This window comes from Cygnus olor, chromosome 3 (genome assembly GCF_009769625.2).
Source record: "Cygnus olor isolate bCygOlo1 chromosome 3, bCygOlo1.pri.v2, whole genome shotgun sequence".
Lineage (NCBI taxonomy): Eukaryota > Metazoa > Chordata > Aves > Anseriformes > Anatidae > Cygnus > Cygnus olor.
This window is the reverse complement of record NC_049171.1, coordinates 99,468,672-99,489,535: the sequence shown is the minus strand read 5'-3', so window position 1 is coordinate 99,489,535 and position 20,864 is coordinate 99,468,672. Positions and strand designations below refer to the sequence as shown.

Below are 20,864 nucleotides of genomic sequence, written 5' to 3'. Positions count from 1 at the left end.
CCAGCAGCTGTGCTAGTAGGAGGTAAGCATTGGCCACCCAGCCTAGGACAACCCATGAGGGCTGTGCCACCCCCAGCAGTCTGTCTCCCCAGGGATGGCTGCTCCTGTGGGCCTGCTCTAAAGCTTCCCAATCGCATGAGATATGAGGACTGTTACAAGCAAAACAGTCAGGTACCAAGGTACAAGTAGTTGTGTAAGTACTTGGACAGGATTATATCCCTTCTCACCTTGTTAAGGAATTTCCATATTCATTGATAACATTAGTCCGAATCTAAATTAAGGAACAGTCATTTGCTAGTCATTAACATTTTTCTTGTTGCTGGCCACAGTAAATGAACCTACAGTGAGCAATGATTGTTAAATATTAGTCAATTTTGTTGGATCATCCTCCCTAAACCGAACGACCTTTTTCTTGGCCTTGTCCCTTCGTATTTCATTTTCTCCCTGCTACTTACTACGCCCATTTATTGCATCATTTGTATTTTTGACTGCCCTTCCATTTGTCCTTCATGTCTTGGCATGCTGTGTACTGGTGATAATAATAACTAAGATCCAGGTTCTGAGCCTGTTAATAGAAGAATAAATCCGAAGCATTTGTGTTGGCCTCAGCTAAGGTTTACAGAGCTTGCAAGGACCATGATCTTGACACTGAAGTTGCAAATATGCATGGGCTTTTAGCGCATATAGTGCTGTAGCATCCAAGCTTTTGTTTGTATGGAGACTTAAAAACACTAGGCTCCCGATCTCTAAGTGTTAAAACAAATGAGTGTTATAAAGAATTAGCAGCACTCCTAATTAGCAACACAGCTACAATGAGAGTGGAACCTATCACCATGCACTAGTTTGTTATTATTACTGGGAATTAATGCTTGCTTTGGCCTGTAAAATGAGTCACGCCAAGGACTGTCTGCATTAGAGATGACGGGGAGCAGATTGCCTTCTGGTATATACTGGGACAGCCCCAGTGGGGTCAACAGAGAGGAGCTGTCTCACAGCCCCGGGGGTGATGGCCTTGGGGACTCTGCCATCAGCCTCACCGGGAGCAGGATGCAGCCTCCAGAGTGTTTTCTCTGAGAGTGAAACAAAATGAATAGCTAACTAGGAATGAAAACTAGGGCAAGAAAAAAACACTTCCACAAATGTGCGGTTCACTTTCAGTGATTCAAGTTTACTGTACATGCTACATCAAAACAAACCTTTGCAATTAAATTTTTCTTGGGGGAAGGGAGGTATTTTTTTTCTGAACTCCTACACCCTTGTTAAAAGCTTAAAACAGGCCAAGTTGTGCAAGGATCTGTTGAGACTGATGCGGCAGGAAAGCGCGCTATGACCACTCCCATCCGTGTGAAAGAAGAAAGGACCAGATCCTGAAGTGAAGTCTGCCCTCGCGCAGCTTCATCTTCCTCCCACGTGCTCGTGTCAGCAGTCCTGACGCGGGAGCAGGAGCCCTATCCAGCCCTTACTCAGCAACAACTGCTATGGAAATCAGAGGGAAGGGCGCGTGCTCAGCTGCTTTTTATCCGTCAGGATTAAACTACTGTGAGTTCTGTTTCCAGTAAGAGCTCTGTAACAAATGACCAGAAGGCCTTAAGATTTGGTCGGGTGGACTTGTAATGTGCTGCTGTGGGGCAAAATCAGCAATGCAGTAAAAATGCCAAACATTAGGCTTAAGACACAAATCTAACCTGAAAAATTTGTATACCTTTTTTTGCAACTGGAATAAACTCTGGTGTTCTCAAAGCTGGGCTTGGAGACCTTACTGGAAAATTGGTTTAGTACTCCAGTGAGATCTTCTGACCCATGCTTCATGCCAAGCATATCAGATCTCTGTTAAAAAACAAACAAACAAACAAACAATTTTCTTAAGTAAACCATTGGTTTACTAAACTTACTCTCTTCTATTTTAGTTAGTTTTTTTTAGCGCTCATAAAATGTGCTGGACTTTATGATATTTCAGCTGTGTGTCTTTAATTTATTTTACATCACTATCACTAGCACTGCTTAGCTGTGTTTTGAACAGGATATTCCAGAACAAAGACTGGCATTTTCCTCCACCCTTGTGATCACTGGCATCACCACAGAGCATTTTCCCGGGATCCGAATGGAGCTGATGAGTTACAGAGGGGACAACTTCTTCTGTAGCAGCAGAAGCATACTGGGTGTCAGATACTAATGACTGGCCACGCTTGACCCCGATGGATTTGAGTCGTGACCTAGATGTGTGAAGCAGCGGATCACTTAACAACATGAAATACAAACATAATCCATTACCTTTATTAAATACAGTGTTGCATTTCTTCCTACTACAGATATGTAATGACCGTGCTGTGGACAAAGATGAAAATAGCATGCTTGACATTATGCATTTATATAATACATAATAATGCTTAGCATACATATAGTACTGCTCATTTTCAAGACCCTCAAAATCATTTAAAATTAAAAAAAAACACAACTGTAAGGTATATCAGTATATTGCTTCATAATTTTTATTTTTTTTTAATTTTTTTTCCGCTAAAACTCACATGTAAATGCATCACATGAAGGAGTAATAGATCTATGGCCAGATTCTGATCAAATTTCTTTGGTGAAAATATTAAGCATCTTTGAAGTCAATGGAAAACTCCCAGCAATATAACCAAAATCAGAATCTGGATCATATTTCTACATGCCATAAAGCTGAGCTGTTATTGGATAGCATGGCACATCTAAAAATAAACCTTTTGGTTTATTTTTAGCTCATTCTGGAATTGTGTTGACATTCTTTCTTTCTTCTCCAGCTAATTTAAAATGTTAAATCCAATGCTGTGCTTCTTTTCTTGCCTTTCATGTTCTTGTATCTGTTTCCATGCAGCCTCCCTTCCGAGACTGGGTGAGCAAGACGATGTGTTTGTGCAAGGTGATGGCACTGGTTGCAGACCAAGGCCCTGCAGGGTCACTTATCACATCTTGGGGGGGGGGGGGAGGGGGGTGCATTTTAATATGATATTTAACGCGCCCTGAAAACGCACAGGATGAGGCCTTAAAGTACTTCTGGACAACAAGGCTCAAGCCAGCAGTGCGGTTGCTTGCTAAATGTTGTAAGCTCTTTGAAGGAGACCTCTAGAACCTTTCCTCCTTTATATCCATCAGCCATGGATATAGCCATGACAGGCAAGGATATTACCAGCTCTCGCTCAGCTGCTTCTACAGGATGTCTGATGGCCTTTCTCTGCTCCCGATAACCTCAGAGAAGTCTGTACAAATTTCAGTCCAGCCTTCAGTCTGCTGTGAGATGCAGTCAGTACGATTCGTGGCAGTAAGCAGTTGTTTACCCTTTTGTTCCACAATCAAGTTCAGGGAGGGAAAAAATTTACTTTCTCTTGTGGGAGTAACTCACTCATTTCAACAGGCCATTGTGGTTTAAGTGTTAAAAAGTCCAAGAATGCCTGAGTCAGATATTTCCTTCCAACATTTTATTCCATCCTGTCATTTTGTCAATTATCTTTATGACTATTCTGCCAATTTCATGCCGTCAGCACAAAACAAAGCAGGGGCACTGCAATTTTTTTGGGGGGGAGGTGGAAAAAAAAGTACCCAACTTCCCAAGACATTTGAAAATGGCAGAATGACTCAGTAAAAGATGAAACCCAGTCCACTCAGCAAGGTATCTTAACCAAATAAGATATTATAAAAATAAGAAATAATAGTAAAATAAAAGTTGTCCTGAATAGGTAAATAAATAAATTCACTCACGCAGACACACTCACATGCTTAAATCTTTCAGTCAGGAGTTTAGCTAAAACCTTAAAGCAAGAAATAATCTTAAAATCTTCACCTATGGCACCTTCTTTGGTCAGCTTATAACGGGAAAGAAAAGACTGCTGGAAATGACCCCAGACTCACTGAAGATTACATAGGGTTTTTGCAGTAGTTAAAGACTTCCCTGTATCAGAATAATTTATTGGATTAATTCTTATCAAACCCTGAAATTATTCCTAGATAATAATCCATTCTAGTTTGGGTCTGAATACACAATGCTACTGCAGGATAGTTTTACACCTTTCTGCATCAACAAGCTCTTGTTGCGCTACCGCAACATGCATCTTTGGAAAAATCAGATCCTGCTAGGGACAGCAGCTCCATTTAGCAGAGTTTCTGTTTCCACAGAAACCACACCACTGATGTCTGCAGAGGGCAGATGCAGAGTGAGAACATCTGTGACCACTTAGGTTAATTGCCTTTCCCAACTCTTCCCCCACTTTTGGTCTCTGATGGCCCTCTGAAGATCAATGGCAGATCACCAGGCTTCTTGTTGCAGGCATTCTGCCATCCTGCCCCATCTCCTGGGGTTATCTAAATCTGGTTTTAAATCTGTATCCAGAGGGTCCCAAAGGACTACTTATAGAGAGTCTGCTGTCTCCTTTGTCGCTGGCTTCCTCTCTGCTTGTCAGACCTACAGCTGTAGCAACAGCTAGAGAAGCTTCCCTGCTTCACAAGACTAATGCACATTATGTCTTGCGTGGCAGGCTCAGGCACAGCTTTGATAAGAATCATGGAAGTACCTGCTTTAAATAGTTATTTTACTCTTTAACTTACTTTCATAGCAAATAAATATTTTTCAGATAAAGACACACCAAAGCGTTGCCTTATGTTACAGATGTTTCAAATGCACTATATTACCTAAATTTATCTTTTCATTGTTATTATTTGCTGGTATGTATTGTAGTTTTTTCAAAGAATGTTAATGTTAAAAAAATGAAAAAAAGATACAGACAGTGATGATGCATGGAAATGATTCAAGCCTTACCTCCTCTACCATTATACTTAATCTAAATCCAAGCTACAAAAAGAAGAGAAAATGAAACTTCTAAGAAGTGAGTTTGAAACCATCATTGAAACCCACAACAGTCAAAAACGGCAGAGGAAAATGAAAACAAGGGCTTAAATTCATGCAGTTGCCATTGCCCCAGGTTTTGTTGTGGTTCTACCTCAGTGCTATGGTGGCTTGCTAGTTTCCTTTTTGAAACTCTTCAGATGTGGGAAGGAGTTGGCTGTGGCTGTAGAGACTGGGGGAGTCAAAAGAAAGATGAGATATCAAAGCTGAAGACAACGATTTCAACTACTTACTTTTAGCAATGATTATTAAGACGTAGTACAGAGCTCTTTAGCAATCTAGGACCCGTTTACAACCCTTTTCTGTTTTTCAGACCATCAGAGGCATGCCCAGGGACAAGGGGATCCTCTTTACTAATGGTCCTTCAGACCATTGGCAATGAACTAGGACTGCCCTCACGGCTTGTTCCTCAAGGGTGCAGCTCATTTTCTGGTGCTCTTCCTTCTGTGAAACAGATTTGCTAATACTGTTTTAGAGGCTTTGGAGATTTACAAGTGCAAGAAAGCTCTGTAAATACAAAGTGCTTTTAGGATTTTATTGTACTCCTCCCAGTGATCCAGACCAACCTGTAATAAATGCTGCTTTTATTTACTGTTTTCACATTAAGTTCTTACATAGACATTCTTATACCAGTTCCTTATAATGGTATGGAAACAATAAAATCTTCAGTTACCTAGAAATGTGAAGAGACAAACTTAACTACAGTCAAATTTCAGTACAATTGACCTTGAGATGAGTTTTGGCCTGTTAAATCTATGTAAACCTCTTTTTGCATACACACAATAAAACATTCACAGTAGTTATGTATTCCTATTAAACTCAAAAATAATCTTTTTTTTTTTAATTTAAGTTTTTAGATTTGTTTGGAAGCTTAAAGTATTGGGGGCAAGTTCAAGTATAACTTTTCACCAACGCTGTACTTTCTAATGATTCTTGTGGCAAAAACAGAATCTTGACTGCAACTAATAATATATTTACAAAGCCTACATACGTATAATTTTGTCATCTTTCATGAAAGTAAACAATCCATGGAGCCTTGTATCAGTAGTTGGTAATGACCTCAGGAGTTAATGCTATTGCAGTCTTATTACATACAGATAGAAATATATTACTTCTTACAAATTTTACCATAGGATGATTTGCGTTGGAATGGATCTTTAACGATGATCTAGTCCAACCCCCCTGCCATGGGCAGGGACACCTCCCACTACACAAAGTTTCTCAAAGCCCCATCCAACCCAGCCTTGGAACACTTCCAGGGATGGGGCATCCACAGCCTCTCTGGGCAACCTGCTCCAGTGCCTCACCACCCACATAGGAAAGATTTTCTTCCTCATATCAAATCTAAACCTACTTTCTTATAGCTTAAAACCATTGTCCCTTGTATTAACTCTACACTCCCTCATATAAAGTCCCTCCCCAGCTTTCATGTAGGTCCCCTTTCAATACTGGAAGGCCACTATAAGGTCCCCTGGAGCCTTCCCTTCTCTAGGCTAAATTACCCCAACTCTCTCAGCCTGTCTTCATAGGAGAGGTGCTCCAGCCCTCTGATCACCCTGATTGCCTTCCTCTGGACTTGCTCCAACAGGTCTGTGTCTTTCCTGTGCTGGGGGTTCTGGAGCTGAATGCAGAACTCCAGGTGGGGTCTCACAAGATCAGAGTAGAGGGGGGGAATCACCTCAGTATTTACCTGGATATTGAGCCTTCAAGCATGAGTCTTTAAGAGAGTGCGACCATCCAGCTAATTCCTTACCCACCAAGTGGTCTGTCCATAAAATCCATGTCTCTCCAAGTTAGAGGCAACAATGTCATGCAGGACAGTGTCAAATGCTTTGCCCAAGTCCACGTAGACGATGTCAGTTGCTCTTCCCCTATCCACCAATGCTGTAACCCCATCATAGAAGACCACCAGATTTGTCAGGCATGATCTGCCCTTTGTGAAGCCATGTTGGCTGTCACCAATCACCTCCTTATTTTCCATGGGCCTGAGCATAGTTTCCAGGAGGAACTGCTTCATGATCTTGCCCAGCACAGAGGTGAGACTGACTGGCCTGTAGTTCCCTGGGTCTTCCTTTTTTCCCTTTTTAAAAATGGGGGCAATGTTTTCCCTCTTCCAGTCAATGGGAACTTCACTGGACTGCTATGACTTCTCAGATACGATGGACAGTGACTTAGCAACTTCACCTGCCAATTCCCTCAGGACCTTCCTTTTTCAGGTCTTTCATTTTATTTTTCACTATATAGTAGATATTCTGGTATAATGAAAAGCAATAAAGACCAAGATTTAGGTCTATTTTGTTCACATTCAAGTGGTCACCTTTTCCTGTGTTATTTCTGAGCCTCACTCATTTGATATTGAGAATCAGATTTGGAAAATTTTGGGGAAAAAAGCTCATTCAGGTTAGTGCCTGAAATTGCTAGTACAGTTGTGGATAATATTCAGTTAGGGTTAAGGTGGTGGAACATCCACCCTCCAACCCTGAAGTTCAACCCAGTTACCTAATGCACTGTATGTAGAAGGTTCCCGGCCATCCCAGGCAGGTCCCAAGGCAGTAGGCTTATGCTGGGGAGACATTTCTGTGCTTGCGCTTGCCTGTACGTGGCTCCCAGCCAGCACATCCCTGAGAACACAAAGTAAAGTGGGCCTCAGAAGCAGCCAGCTGGCTTCTTGAAGGACAAGGCATTTGGGCTTGGCTTCAACAAGGGACAAGGCAATGAGTCCGTTTGCCTATGAGCCAAGAAGCTGAAGCTGACTCATTGCTGGAGGTCCCCTTGGGATGGACAAGTGCCTACAGAGCCTACTGACACCTTAATTTCCTCACTAAACAAAGTTGTCTGGTCATAAATAAAAGTGATATTTCTGGGAAAAATGCGGAGAATTAGCACTTTTCAGAATAATAACGGTGTAGGAGCTTACATCTTGTACTCTGCCTCCTCTCCCTTTCCCTAACAAGCAGCCAGGGATAAAACAAAAACAGGTACTCACCCAGGCTCGAGTAGGGGCCTATGCAAGTTTCTTAGAGCTTGGGCTAAAAGCTGAGATCCCATCCCAAATCCGCCTATTTACACGAGTCTGTTCCTCTCACTTGTGATGGGAGAAGTAAAGACTTCCTCCAGCCTCTCAAAACATGGATCCCAAGAGCAACACTCCTGCTGCCTTCCCACCTTTGCCAAACGATAGCTTTGGGTTGCAGCATGCGGCTCGCAGTCCTCCATCCCTGCAGAGGCTGAGCGCAGAGCTCTGCTGCTGCTGGCATCCCAGCCCTGCCTGCGCTTCGTGACTCACGCTGGGCATGGAGTGGGAGTTAATGCTGCTTGGAGCAGCAATAACTTTCTGCATATTTTAGGGCAGGTCTCTGACAGTTCAGAGCATCTTTCTTCCAGGCTATTTTTGTGCTCAGCCCATTGCCCATGTTGAGCTTTGTCTCTCCAGAGAGCAGGTGAGGGATGGCAGCATTACCTCTGGAGCTGCTTTCTCCTCCATGCAGCTCCTCAGCTGCCGTCTCCGTATTTTCTCACTGGGGGGTGGAGAGGCCTGTAATAATAACCAACAAAAATTAGACCAAGCTATTAAACAAATGGGTGACCTTATTACTGTGAAAGATGCAGATAAGAGTAACAACCACGGCCAAAACAACTGCAAAGCAGGTCTGCAGATAACAGGAATTATTATGTACTTTTAATTTCTGATGAACCAACATGTTCATATGTCTTACTGACCGAAACATTCAAGCTGCAAGGCAGGAAGTCTTTCTAAGCTTTCCCTTAGCCAGTGGTGCCATTAAATACATTTAGAAAACATTTGAGTTTACACTGCTTTCTTCTCTGACCACAAGCGCACAGACGAATCTATACCACGGCGGGCTGGCATCGGGGGGAGCAGCGACCAAGGAAGGGTTGCAGAGCCAGGCCCCACGCAGAGCCCTAGACACAGCCTTGTACTTATTTGGGATAAAAGTGAGCGCATTTTGATGAGCTAAGCAACCAAACTGGGTTAATATCCAGTTTGTCAACAAACTTGTTTTGGCTTGCTGGTGAGACCATGGTTGTTTACCCCGAGTAAACCCAATCTTGGCTTATTTCGTTCCCATAAAAATGAAGGACTGTGAAAGTCTCCTCGCAGTCAGTAGTGCCAGCAATGAGCTAGGAGCTCGCTGAGGCCTTCACCAAGATTTGAGACGCTTTGACCTGAGGACTAGCTGGGAAGCTCTGCCTTTCCAGACAGTCAAATCATGCATGCTCAGAGCAATGTGATGCTGAGTGTGCAAAGAGAGACTGGGCTAACACGGAGATGTCCTCTGTGTGTGCGTGTGTCAGCAGCAGAGGAAGAGCTGTTTTCCCAAATATCTGGAAAACTGGTGTCGGCTGAGCAGTTGCTGAGGCTGTTTTCAGGCTTGGGCTACCTCTTGAATGACACCAGAGGTAAATCAGCCAGAACTGAACACATTTATAGGTAAAAAATAACAAAGTACCTCCTTCCGCAAGTGCATAAGGGCTTCCTGGAGATAGGTGTGGAGCGTATCAAGTGCACTCCGGAATATTTTTTGTAAATACAGTCTTTGAGAACAAGGATTGTTTGCTGAATTTATTAACATGTTTACAAACTCAGCTGTGAAAATCCTGAGTCGTTGCAATGGAAATTCAGGCACATTGTTTTTCTTTTGGTTTTGGTGGAGGGGAGCTTTTCTATTTTTCCAGATTATTTTTAGAGGGGTTGGTTGGTTTTATAGCAAAAGCTGCTGTCACGTAAACACCAGCAACTTCTCAGAGACTAAAATGCGCGTGTTTCTAATTTTAAGTACATGAGGTCACCAGCTAAGCGTTCAAGGACTGCGTGCTGCCCGGGCACAAGCGGAGGGATGCGTTGCACGGCCTCGCTGGCCTGATGTCGGCCCGGGCTGGGTGCGGGCGGCCGGCCGAGGCGCACACACACGCCTAGATGCGCACAGGTGCTGCCACGGGGCTTTGCGAGCCTCCTCCACAAAGCCTGCGACCCGGGGCGGGCACCCAGGCGGGGACACAGCGCTGCCTGCCCCGCACACCAGCGAGCCCCGGGGGCGGCCTCGGCACCCCCGTCCCGCTGCCCCCAGCCCCCTCCGTCGCCCCCCTGGCCCGCGGGGCCGAGGCCGGGCAGGAGGAGCAGGAGGAGGAGGAGGAGGAGCAGGGACGGGGAAGGCCACGGCGGGAGGAGGAGGAGGAGGAGGAGGAGGAGGAGGAGCCGCTGCCGGATGCTGCGAGGAGGCGCCGTGGCCGCCCTGCGCTGCCGGCCGCTCACCTGAGCGGGCAGCGGGAGGAGAAGGAGGGGCCGGCGGCCGAGCTGCGCGGAGCCCGGTGGCGGCTGCGGCGAGGCGGGCGGGCGGGCGCGGCCATGTCGCCGGGCGCCTAGAGGGGCCGGCAGGCGGCAGGAGGCCCGGCCCGCCCGGAGCGCCCGGCTGCCGGCGGGGCTGCGCGGCCTAGGCTGAGCGGGCGGCCCCACCACCCCCTCCCGGCACGCAAGATGTCCACCCGCACGCCGCTGCCCACCGTCAACGAGCGGGACGCGGAGAACGTGAGTGCTCCCTGCCCGCCTCCCCCCCGCCCTGCCCCTGCCCCGCCGGGCCCCGCGGGCCTCCCCCCGCCCGCAGGGCCGGCTGCACGCCTCGCTTGGCCGCCCTGCCCTGCCCTGCCCTGCGCCGAGCCGCAGCACGGCGCTGGCCGCGGCCCTCCGCCGGGGAAGAGGCCTCGGGGCCGGGCCGCCCCTGCCCGGGCACCCGCCCGCCTGCCTGGCGCTCGGCCCCGGCTGGCGTCCGGCTGCGCTCGCCCTTTGTTTGGTGTGCACCTTGGAGATGGGCTCCTGCCTTCCTGTTGCTGCGGGCCTGCCTCTGGTTGGCTTTGTGTGGCGTCGGAGGGAGGCCGTGTTCCCGTCCTCGGTACCTCCCGAGTGGATTGTTTGTGTCTTCCTTTGTGCTCGGCTTAAACGTCTTTGCGCTCTTCCTCCGCTCCGCCCGGACTGGTAGAAGCGTAGTGCTGTTCTCCATTGTGGCGGTCTTCCTGCAGAAAATAACCCCTCTCCGTGAGAACAGTGTGACCAAGAAATCCCAAAGTCCCGGACTTTGTCTGGCCCTGTCCGCCGGTGGTGATTACTTAAGTAGGCAGTGGTATGGGAGGTGTGAAATTTTCGTCTTAGGTGAGGGAACCAAGATTAAAAGAGTTATGTTTGGAATGTGCCCTTGATATCATTAGTTGCCTTCGGGAAAGCGGCAGGAGTTGCAGGAGCAGTCATATGAAATTTCACACACACAATTTTACCCGGCTTGCAGTTGGATGGAAAGCGATCGGTAAAGGAGCGAAGGGAGGCGGGCAGGTGGGTCGCGACAGACAGGGCTCGGTTGTGTCGTGTCAGTGCTTCAGGTTCCAGCCAGCACCAGGGCCTCGTCGTGTACAAGCTAGAGAAGCAGCGTCTGCTGAATAGGTTACTGGATTACGTGAAATGAAGAGTAAACATGAGCAGAGGCGTTAGAAGGTGAAGGTAGCAGAAATGTAGTTAGAGAAACGAAGGCTTTAGTTTCAGTCGCTCAGTGGAAGTGTAATTGACAAGGCAGTGTCTGTGTGGTTCCTAGTTAAAGCTTAAAGCAAGAAGATAGATCCATTTGGTCTGTCCTTACTATTTATTCATGGACTGATGAGTTCTCTATTAGTGTCAGAATGGAAGCAAGTCCTTGAGATGAAAATGAATATTTAGATTTAATTAAATGACAAGGCCCAGATTTGAATGATGCGTGTTACTTAGGAGTTTCCATTTCAAATGTATATAGGAATGTAGACAAGGGATAGATGACAGGAAGAGATAAGAAATATTTATGCATGTATCCAGTAATACAGCGCATAAGACTTGCAAACTGCGTTTACACAAGGCAAATGGAAGTATTTTCAAACATCATCAACTTCTGTAGAATGAAAACTTCAATTAAACTGTTGGTAGTTCATTTAGAAAATGTGCTGGTTTTGAATGCTCTATTTTGACAACTAGATATAAGTAAGGATATTTTATTTCTTTCAGAGAAGGCAAGGGTATCTAAAAATCAGGTGTGTACAGGTTATCAAAGCCCTTAAAATTGCACATTTGCTACTGAAAATCTTGGTGTAAGTCTGTAACCTAATACTAATGAATATAATTCTCAGTCAGGCAACCTGTAAAGAGCTGTGCAGCAGTAAGTTCCCAAATCTGCACAAAGTGATTCTTGTGCTGTTGTTAGCAGGGTGTGTGCTGGGTTTCAGGGCAGGGATCCCTCAAGGAGTTTGTTGCCTCTGCCCTCTGGACGTTGGGGAAGCCCCCTCGGGTACTGCTGGTCGCCCTTGCCCAAGAGCTTTGGCTAAAGTGGCAAATGTGGGAAGAAGGAGCTGGCCTGTTGTTGACTTTGAGGACAGCATAATTCCTTGGTTTAAAATGGACTCTGTCAGGGTGAGGTGAGACGCTTAATTTGCTCTTAATGTGCTTCTTCCTGTTAATAAGCACTAATGGACGGGCAGAGTGTTTGTGCTGATGGGCCTTGATGTGCAGAGGTTAGCTGGTAAGCTCTGGTAGCTGGGGTAGCAAGAGGTTGCAACTACTGGGAGAAGTTACTTAAAAGAGAGGGGCTGGGAAAGCAGGAGTTAAATTAGAGCAGGGTAAGTATGAGTGTTCTTGGCCTGGTGAACTGACTCCCTCTTTGTAGTGCATATCTGCAATTCCAAAGCATATATATTAGTGAAGCTCTCAGAAGTTGTGCAGTTAATGGTGATCTTCTGGGTAGCAATCTTTTCTTCCTTCCTTGTGGCCATCCCTCAGAAATGTTGCTCCATTGTGTGACTCTCAAGGGATAGGTTGTAGCTCTGCATCCCCGAGAGAGCTGACTGATGGGTCTGGGTACAAATCTACGTCTGCGTCCAGCTGTGCTTTGCACATGGTGTGAGATCGTTGCATGAAATCATTGGGAACTACCCTACCACTGCCACCCCCGGTCTCTCAGCAGCTGCTTTCACTGTTCTGTTTTTTTTCTTGTTTTTAAGAAAAAAAGAAAAAGTTATGTGTATTTTTGTATATATTTCAATGTACACTTTTCTCAGTAAGTATGCAAGCATGTGTTCTGTCATTTGAACAAAATAATAAAATTGGACAGAGCACCTGTCGTAAGAATATACACCCCTTGAAGAATTACGAGAGTTCCTGGCTGGATGTGTGAAAACAGCACACGGGTCAGTAGTTGGTTGTGTCTTTTACACCACAGTACCCTTTGACAGTAGTCCAGAAGGGGTAGGGTCGTGCAGCAGGTTACCTGATAAATTCTTATCAGCCAGCTTGAGTGAAAGGTAGGAGGACCAATGGCAATGGACAAACAACAGGTGGAGGGGAGCAGTCATTGTGAAACAGTCAGTATGTGTATAACTGATAGCCCTGCATTATATAAATTCACACCCATTTTTTTTTTGTCCTTTTTGCTATTCTTTTCATCTACCAATGCGATGTTTAATTTTTTTAACTCATATGCCCATAAGTGTTTTGCACTGGAAATTTTATTTCTCTTTCACCATAGCTATGTTTAAGGAAACAAAATACAGTATGATTGTCAAACACTTTTTCTTATTGAATAGTTTATTGGGAAAGCTGAGGAAAATTGATGGGTAGAGGCAGTGCAGTAAACATTATTTTCATGCCTATTATCAGCTTTCTTTTTTTTTTTTTTTTTTTAAAGTGAGGGGTAAGAGTAGTATTGAAAGTAAACATTTTCCTGTGATTTGATTTCGTATGTGTAACTATGGTTTCCTCTTGACAGTGATGTGTAGGCTGCTGTAGGTAATGTTTCAGGGCATTCAGACAGTTGCAGTTGGGATTAGTTTGGGTGAATGGAGCTTCTCATCTCTGCTGAGGCTGGAGGAGAGGGATAGGAATCAAAAGCTTTGAGCTTGTTGTAGCTCGTTTGTTTTCATTGAGTTGCTATTGAGGCTTTTGTGTTTTCTCCTTCATATTGTCGTGTATGATGTGCTTAAATTGGGGGACATTCTTCCTGAATTACAGTAAAAGAAAAGAAACATGCAGGTAATACGTGATCTTCAATGCTTTTTGAGAGTTCTATGTAAGGAAAGGCGCATGGCGTTGCGGTGGTAGGCTATATGCCACTTGCTTCGTGAAATTAATAAAAATGAGAATGCTATAGTTTGCTTCTTCTGACATAAAGACCTCGTAGGCTGGTATAAGTTGGTTTTTTTATTATTATTTAAATTCGTTGGTAAATGTCATTCAGTCTTCTGAAGCTCTTACTCTTACTTGTGGAAGTATGCTGGGACTCTCTTTGTGCTGCGGCGTCACCCCTCTCAGAGAAGGCCCAGGGAACTGTTTTGCCTTGTACTTTTCAGGCACGCAGAAGTTGGTACATCCTGCTCCGGAGATGGCACGTGTTTACTGGAGGAGAAGGAACAAACAAGGCGGGAGAGCTGGCTGATAAGGCTGGCCGGAGCTGAGGAGGAACGTAGGAACTGCAGCTTGTCTTACCCAGCCAGTGCCCTATCAGAGCGATTAAGAGATGTCATGGCAGGGGGGAGTTTTAAGGCACGATAACACAGCGACTTACAGTCATGCCATCGACTACATTATCATAGAAGTAATTGTGATAATTCTGACACGCGCGCACCCCGCTGCAGGCTAGCGAGGGCAGGGTGATGTCTGAGATGACAGCGAAAGCAGGTGTGGTGAAGGATGGCTTGCTGATAGTGGAGACTGGGAGACAGCTGCATTTTTAGAGGGAAACAAATTGAACGGGGCAAGAGATAAGAGGATGGAATGAAGTGGTGAGGTCAGGGAAATAATAATTATACCATGTTTAATTTTTTTTTTTGCCTGGATTTGCTTTTGCACAATAAGAACACATGGTTTTGATTTGGACAGAGGGGGCGTGGGAGAAAGTATCTGACAAGAATTCTTTCTTTCAGTGCCTTAAGCAGAAGAATGGCCTAGTTTCCAGGCCTTGTGGGTTCAAGAGTACAGCTGTATCTTTCTTATCCACAAGAGATGGGCTTTAGCAAAGTGGAGAATGCCTGTGTTTTTTCCATGCAAGATGAATTTTCTTGATCATAAGAACTCCATTAGGCCATATGTTTGTTTGGATGGTAAGAACAGGGTATGCTCTCCTAATCTTACTTTGAAGGTTTGTGTTTTCTTTCTGCTCTTTTTTTTTTTTTTTGGTTCAAGTCTTGAGCAACCCCCTACATTGTGGGGGGAAAACACATGTTTAGCTCCAGCATTAAGCACAAAGGAGAGAGCAAGGTTCATTTTATTACAAAGCGTGTTAACCACTTCGCGTTTAACCTTCTGTGTGAATTGCAGCTGGGAGAGGTGATGCATGTATGTGTTTAGTGTCCTTCTTCTCCCTTTCTGTAAAGGGAAATATTTTGGAACAGATCTGCCTGTGTACAGTCTCATTTCATGCTTCAGTGTTCTTTCTAGGTGTCATAAAAGAACGTGCTGTTAGAGTTTAGAAGAGTTAATGCAGTTTGATTGTACTGCTGATGTCATTTCATACTTCATGGGGTTTTGGAGGTTCATAGGTAAACATAACATTTGATTGTTTGTGGCTGGTCTTCTGAAAACTGTACTTACATGGTCAGGGGAGTGAAATGCGTAACAAGAACAATGAGGTTAAGTTCCGCGTAGCCTTGGGGGTGTGCCTCTACCATCATCCTTTCTTCATCCTGCAGACTTAGTGTTTGTTAGTACAGCTTTTTATTTTCTAACTCTGCACTTAAAATGTTTTAATCATCAGTCAAGACAGTGGCGTGTTTTTTTTTTTTTTCTTTAGTAGCACCCAATTCTATTTGGAAATTAATGTTTCTACTATGTGGTACACTGCTACTACATGACAGTTGCTGCTGTCGAGCTGAAGGAGCTCCTGCTAAATTCTCACACCAATAGCTTAAACACTAGAAAAGTAATATTTCATTTTTACTTTAATTGCATAGAGTGGGATTTCTGTAAAATAATGTTCTTGATCAGTGACTTTTATTTGCACTTGCAGGTTTCTTTTTCTCAGAATTTAGTATAGATCTACTCTTGAAATCGTACTGATATTTGAGAGAACTTCTAAAACTTTTTCAGCAGAGCAGATTCAATGAGAAACTATTGTGTAATTAGGCCAGAGATTATTTTACCTTTAACGTGGAGCTAGAAATCTGTAAGAAATCTGTTTCAGGGCTTTATTTGCACCACAAATTGCACAGCTAACAACTTGAGAGGTTGAGCAAACCTTTCAAATGTTTAGTGATATCACAGAGAAAGCATTTTATCACTGGTGTTTAGATATTATCTATTAGTAGCTACGACTTTTTTTCCCCTCTTTTTAAATATACATTTATGCTCTATGCTGCCCTCCAGGTTAAATATGCTGCGACTAAGTTGCTGCAGACAGTGGTGTGTTTCAAACTTAGCTTATTTGTATTGTGGTCATGACGTGATCTGTTGATTTCTGTTGTTGGAAACACAATGCTTGCTTTTTGTGTGTGATTTTTATCTTTCTGGAATTTCATAATCACCATTTTTTTTAATGACTTCAGTAGTTCTTCTTGGTCTTTACTCTTAAATGTTTACTCTTCTTTAGGTAGTGGTAAATTAAGAAGAAATGGTCTCCAGTTGAATGTTTTTGAAAACAACAAAGAAAGCAGGAAAGTTCCGTCGAAACATTCATATCCTTCAGTGTAATGAATACAATGCAATTGAATCTGAATTTTAATAATAAGCTCTTTCTCCACAGTTACTGGCAAGCCTTTGCTTGTTAACATTTTTTCACTTTTTTCAGATTGTAAATCAACTTTTTTATGTTCTCTGCTCAGTTCTGAACTGAATTTTAAATGCAGAAGGTAGTATTTCATCTAAGAAAGAGGGAAAAAAAAGCAAGAAAACTTCTGACTTAATAGAATAAATAGCTTAAAAAAAAGGTGAAATCAAAGGATCGCTGAGATCTGTGTCAGTTTACAACTTACTGGTGATGATGCAGTTTAGGCAGAGTTCTGGTGGGCATCCTAGTGAAGCTATGGGTAAAAATTGCACTTTCATTTCCAAATTTCATCTTATTTTACCCAAGTAGTGACCAAACATGCTTTAACAATCATGGTAAAATAGTTTAAGGCAGGAGCATTGGCAAGTACTCTCTCTGCTTCTTTGTGAACTGACATGGCAGTAGAAAAAAAAAGTTTTTTTCAGGGGAGCATTTAGTCAGGGGTTTCTTCATGTAAGCTGTCATGGGAAACACCCACTTAGGCTGAAAAACCTATGTTTACATTCGTAGTAAGGCATCCGCATAGTTAAAAATCAGCCGGGTTACAATTAATCTTTAAGGCAATGGACTGGACGTGCTCATGGAGCAGTGCCATGGGTTAGACTGTAATGATCGATCAATAGAGTGTACTTATGTAAAACCCCAAAGCGCAGGTTTTCTGTGCATCTGTGGAGAACATAGGATCATTGTTATTCTAAAATTCTTCATCTTACCAGGACAGCTGATCTACCGTCACTTTTACATTCACTTAAATCATTGGTAAGCAGGCTTTCTGTTCTGCTGAAATAAAGGTGTTGTCTGTGTGTTCAAGTCTTTTTTTTTTTTCTGTTGTATTTAGATCCAGTAAAAGTCATTTTGCTTCTTTTATCTTGCCATTCATATGCTTGTCGAACACCTTAGGTGCAGGCTGTGGGTGAAACAATCAGAAGTGGTCTGTGCTCTGCTTACCTTCTTGGCATTAATGTGGTTTACCATCAAAATGACTTTTGTAGACTCCTGCTGAGCTGATCAAGATACAAGTGCTTGGTATCCCTGTCTCCTGACCCTTTGTGTGCCAACTGTTTCAAGTTTGTGACATTTTGCAAAAAATGTAGGACGTTATAGAAACCTACACTCATAATAAAACAATCCAATGTGTTAATGTGTTTTGGAAAACAAAAAAGGAGGGGGGCTATTTTTTCGTATCTGCATGTTTCTTAGCACTGCATTTCAAAAGCCTGGTAATGTGTCAGAAAGAGAGGACTTTTGGGCAGTTTCTTTGTTTTCCATTCCATGGTGTATATCACATCCAAAGAAGCACATACAAAAAATGAGCAGTAAACCATTCTTTAAATCCAGTCGTTTTAAATGTCCAGTAGCTATATTAGCTGGATACGTGTGGTCAGAGTCCCAGGGGTTTCTCTGGTAAAGATAGATCAGCAAGGTTGACTTGCACTGAGGAGAGAATGGAAACGCTTCCATAACCTTAGAGCAGTGTCAGCCTTGTTTAACATGACTGTCATGGTGTGTTGGCAGCAAGTAGAAGAATAATCCTGTTTGCAACACGTGGCCTGTGGAATTCACACAAGTAGCAAAATAAGAGATGCTAACCTGAGCAGAGAATGGTACCCAAAAAATGATATATTATAGATTCAACGTGAGGAGCTTTGCCTAGATGTGTTGCAGTACTGTATTTTAAACAAATATAGTTGTAAGGTCGATTGCTTGAAAAGTAAGAGGGCACAACTTCTTCGTCTCTGATGGAAAGTACTGCTGAGCTTACAGAGTTACTGGATAGCCTATGGCAGTCCTTTGCGAGAGCAGATAATGGAAGTATCACTGGTGACAGTCTAATTGTTTTTGTATTACAAAGTAATAGCAGTGCATGATAACTTTAAAATCTCAGGTAGAGACAAAATTAGTCGAGGTTGTTAGGTGCTATCTTGTATTAGCCAGAAGTGGTTGGAGAAAACAGATGAGCTTTTGGATAGATGGGGCTCTAGCAGGGCTTGCAGGAAAGGCTCCTGCCCCAGGCTAACCTCGTGGCAGAACTTGTAGTGCTGCTGCTCTTCTGGGGGAGGACCTGCGCCTTGCTCGTGGTGCACTGAACACACACACCTTCAAAGTGAAGACACAGCCTGAGTCACGGTGGTTGAGGGCTATTTTCAGCTCCCGTGGAGCCTTTCCTCCTGGCTTTCTCCTTTTGCTACTGTTGGGTCTCATCTTTTCCATCTCAGCCATGTACTTATAGCAAGAGAGTGAAATAAAATTTAAAAAAAATGTCTTTTACTTGCATTCAAGCAGCTACCTTTTTCAGAGTGGAGAAGGCCTCTTAATTGTGTTCTTAAGGGTTATTACTTGGAGCGATTTTCTTATTTAGTCCCTCAAATATTTGATCAGGGTCATTTTAAACCTAGTGATAGTTGTTAACCTGCTGTCACAGCCCATTTTTCATTACATATTTCCCAATATCCATCTTTCTGAGATTCCGTCAGTCCATGTTCATTAAGCTGCTGGCCACTTAATACCTGTAATTTCCTATTTTTATCACCATTTTCCCCTCCCCTCTTTGTTTTTCCCTACATTTTGCTTACTTAAGTGCTTTTGTGCTTGAGCTTGCATAGCTGTTGCCAACTTCCTTGTGCTTCTCACTCTTTCTGGGACCTTTTCCAGTTTTGCTCGTGACATAACCAAAATCAATAGAGAGCTTTACTAAAGCTGTGTAGTGTATCTCCTGGTTATTCTTTGAGCAACGTCCTTTTGTTTGGATCTCAAGGAGTATGGGAATGATCTGAGTCGTAAAGTTAAAGGGAGTGAAGAAATGCTTTGCCTCGGGTTGGTTGGGGGGAGTTGGCTTTGTTTTGGGGGCACTTTCTGAAGGTGCTAGCAAAAAGGATTGTTACAGCTTTAAATATTTGCCTGTTAGAGGTACTGTATTTTTCCCACTTTACATTTCCTTTTGCCCCCCAGTAGAGTTACTGTGCTTTATTCTCTTAGGTGACAGTTGAGAGTAACCAAGGTTTTGTAATGATAAGTCAGGAAGGATGTACAATTTTATAATGTCCTGTGTAGAGAGAGGTTTTCATTGTGAACTCAGTTGATATGTCAGGAATGTATTTTGAGAGAACTGTGGAGTTAGGGGAGCTAAGTGTAGGAGATACTGCACTATGTGTAGCAGCAGCGTAAATTACTTGTGCTTAAACAGTAAATATCTGAAATTCCTTTTGAGAGTGCATGCTTGGCCTCAGATGTATATAAGAATCTTTCTAATTCTTAGATGTTTCTGTCATTACTTAAAATAAGCAGAGGCATAGTTCAAAAACTCAGAGAACCTTGCACATTAAGAAGTCTGATTTTTGCCATGGAAATTATGGTACTGTGTTAAATGCTATGTTGAGTTTTTACAGAGGATATGGTAGTTTTCTCCAAATGGATTGCGTGTGTAATGTATTTGTTCATCTCTATTCCAGACAGTGTTATCGACTGAAGGCAATAGAATTCTCTAAAGCATTTGGGTTTTTATTTAGTAAATGTTTTTCTAACAGTAATCAGATTTTCTTCCTCATGCAATTACTGTAGTAGGGACTGTCTACTGGTGGTTAAAAAAAATCAGGAAAATATTGTTACTTGATGGAGTTAAAATAGTATTTTCTCCGTAAGATCAGACTCTAGAAGGAGCGACGATTGTAGTCATTTAACGCAATGAAACTTATACAAAAAATATTAGCAATACTGTCTCCGAGCAGTCTTAACCATGTGTACATATATAGTAGCTTTTCAAATTTGTTTCTCTTATGTCAGTATTAAACAAGGCTGCCTTCTTTTTAGAGTTCTGTCTTCCAGTGATGGACATAAGATGCATATGGAAAAGAAAATATACGAGAGCGCTTCACAATGAAACTCTTTCTCCATCTGCTGCATAGTCCAGAGCAATCTTATCTATAGAAAGTTGGTATGAGCAATGAGGATCGATCTAATATAGATACTGGAATTGGTCGATTCAAAACCTTGTTATAAGAGATGTGTGGCTGCAGTAGTGTTCGTGAACAGGATGAGAGAAACCTGATGGTTCAACCTCTGCAAAGAAAAGAAGACTGATGAAATAAACTGCATTTAAAGGTCCTTTTTAATAAAGCTGTTCTCACTTATCTGACGGCTGCAGAAACACAGTGCTTACATCAAAATCAAGTTATACATTTTCTAAATGCTAGAGGATTTTATTTATT

The 20,864-nt window shown here is 43.3% G+C and overlaps 1 protein-coding gene and 1 long non-coding RNA gene across 10 annotated transcripts in view; one reads left to right on the top strand and one right to left on the bottom strand.

The window, feature by feature from the left end:
* Positions 1–4,697: 4,697 nt before the first annotated feature.
* LOC121067271 lies at positions 4,698–12,911 on the bottom strand. Of its 3 annotated transcripts, none has more exons than XR_005818205.1 (4): positions 10,695–12,911; positions 8,337–8,411; positions 7,376–7,497; positions 4,698–5,048 (listed from the first exon to the last, which is right to left on the bottom strand). It is a non-coding gene; the product is annotated as an uncharacterized LOC121067271 (long non-coding RNA). The 3 variants fall into 3 exon arrangements; XR_005818204.1 differs by lacking the exon at positions 4,698–5,048 and adding an exon at positions 5,055–5,549 and having other exon boundaries at positions 10,695–12,910; XR_005818203.1 differs by lacking the exon at positions 4,698–5,048 and having other exon boundaries at positions 5,746–7,497; positions 10,695–12,906.
* Positions 10,052–20,864, top strand: part of MARK1 (microtubule affinity regulating kinase 1) — a 58,155-nt gene continuing 47,342 nt past the window's right edge. For 2 of the 7 annotated variants that reach the window (XM_040551533.1, XM_040551530.1), the window contains exon 1: positions 10,076–10,424. In XM_040551533.1, the coding sequence (XP_040407467.1) occupies positions 10,374–10,424 (51 nt within the window). In that variant the 5' untranslated portion in view covers positions 10,076–10,373. Of the gene's footprint in view, positions 10,425–20,864 lie in introns of all 7 variants that reach the window. The other 5 variants (XM_040551534.1, XM_040551532.1, XM_040551527.1 and 2 more) reach the window with 5 other exon arrangements.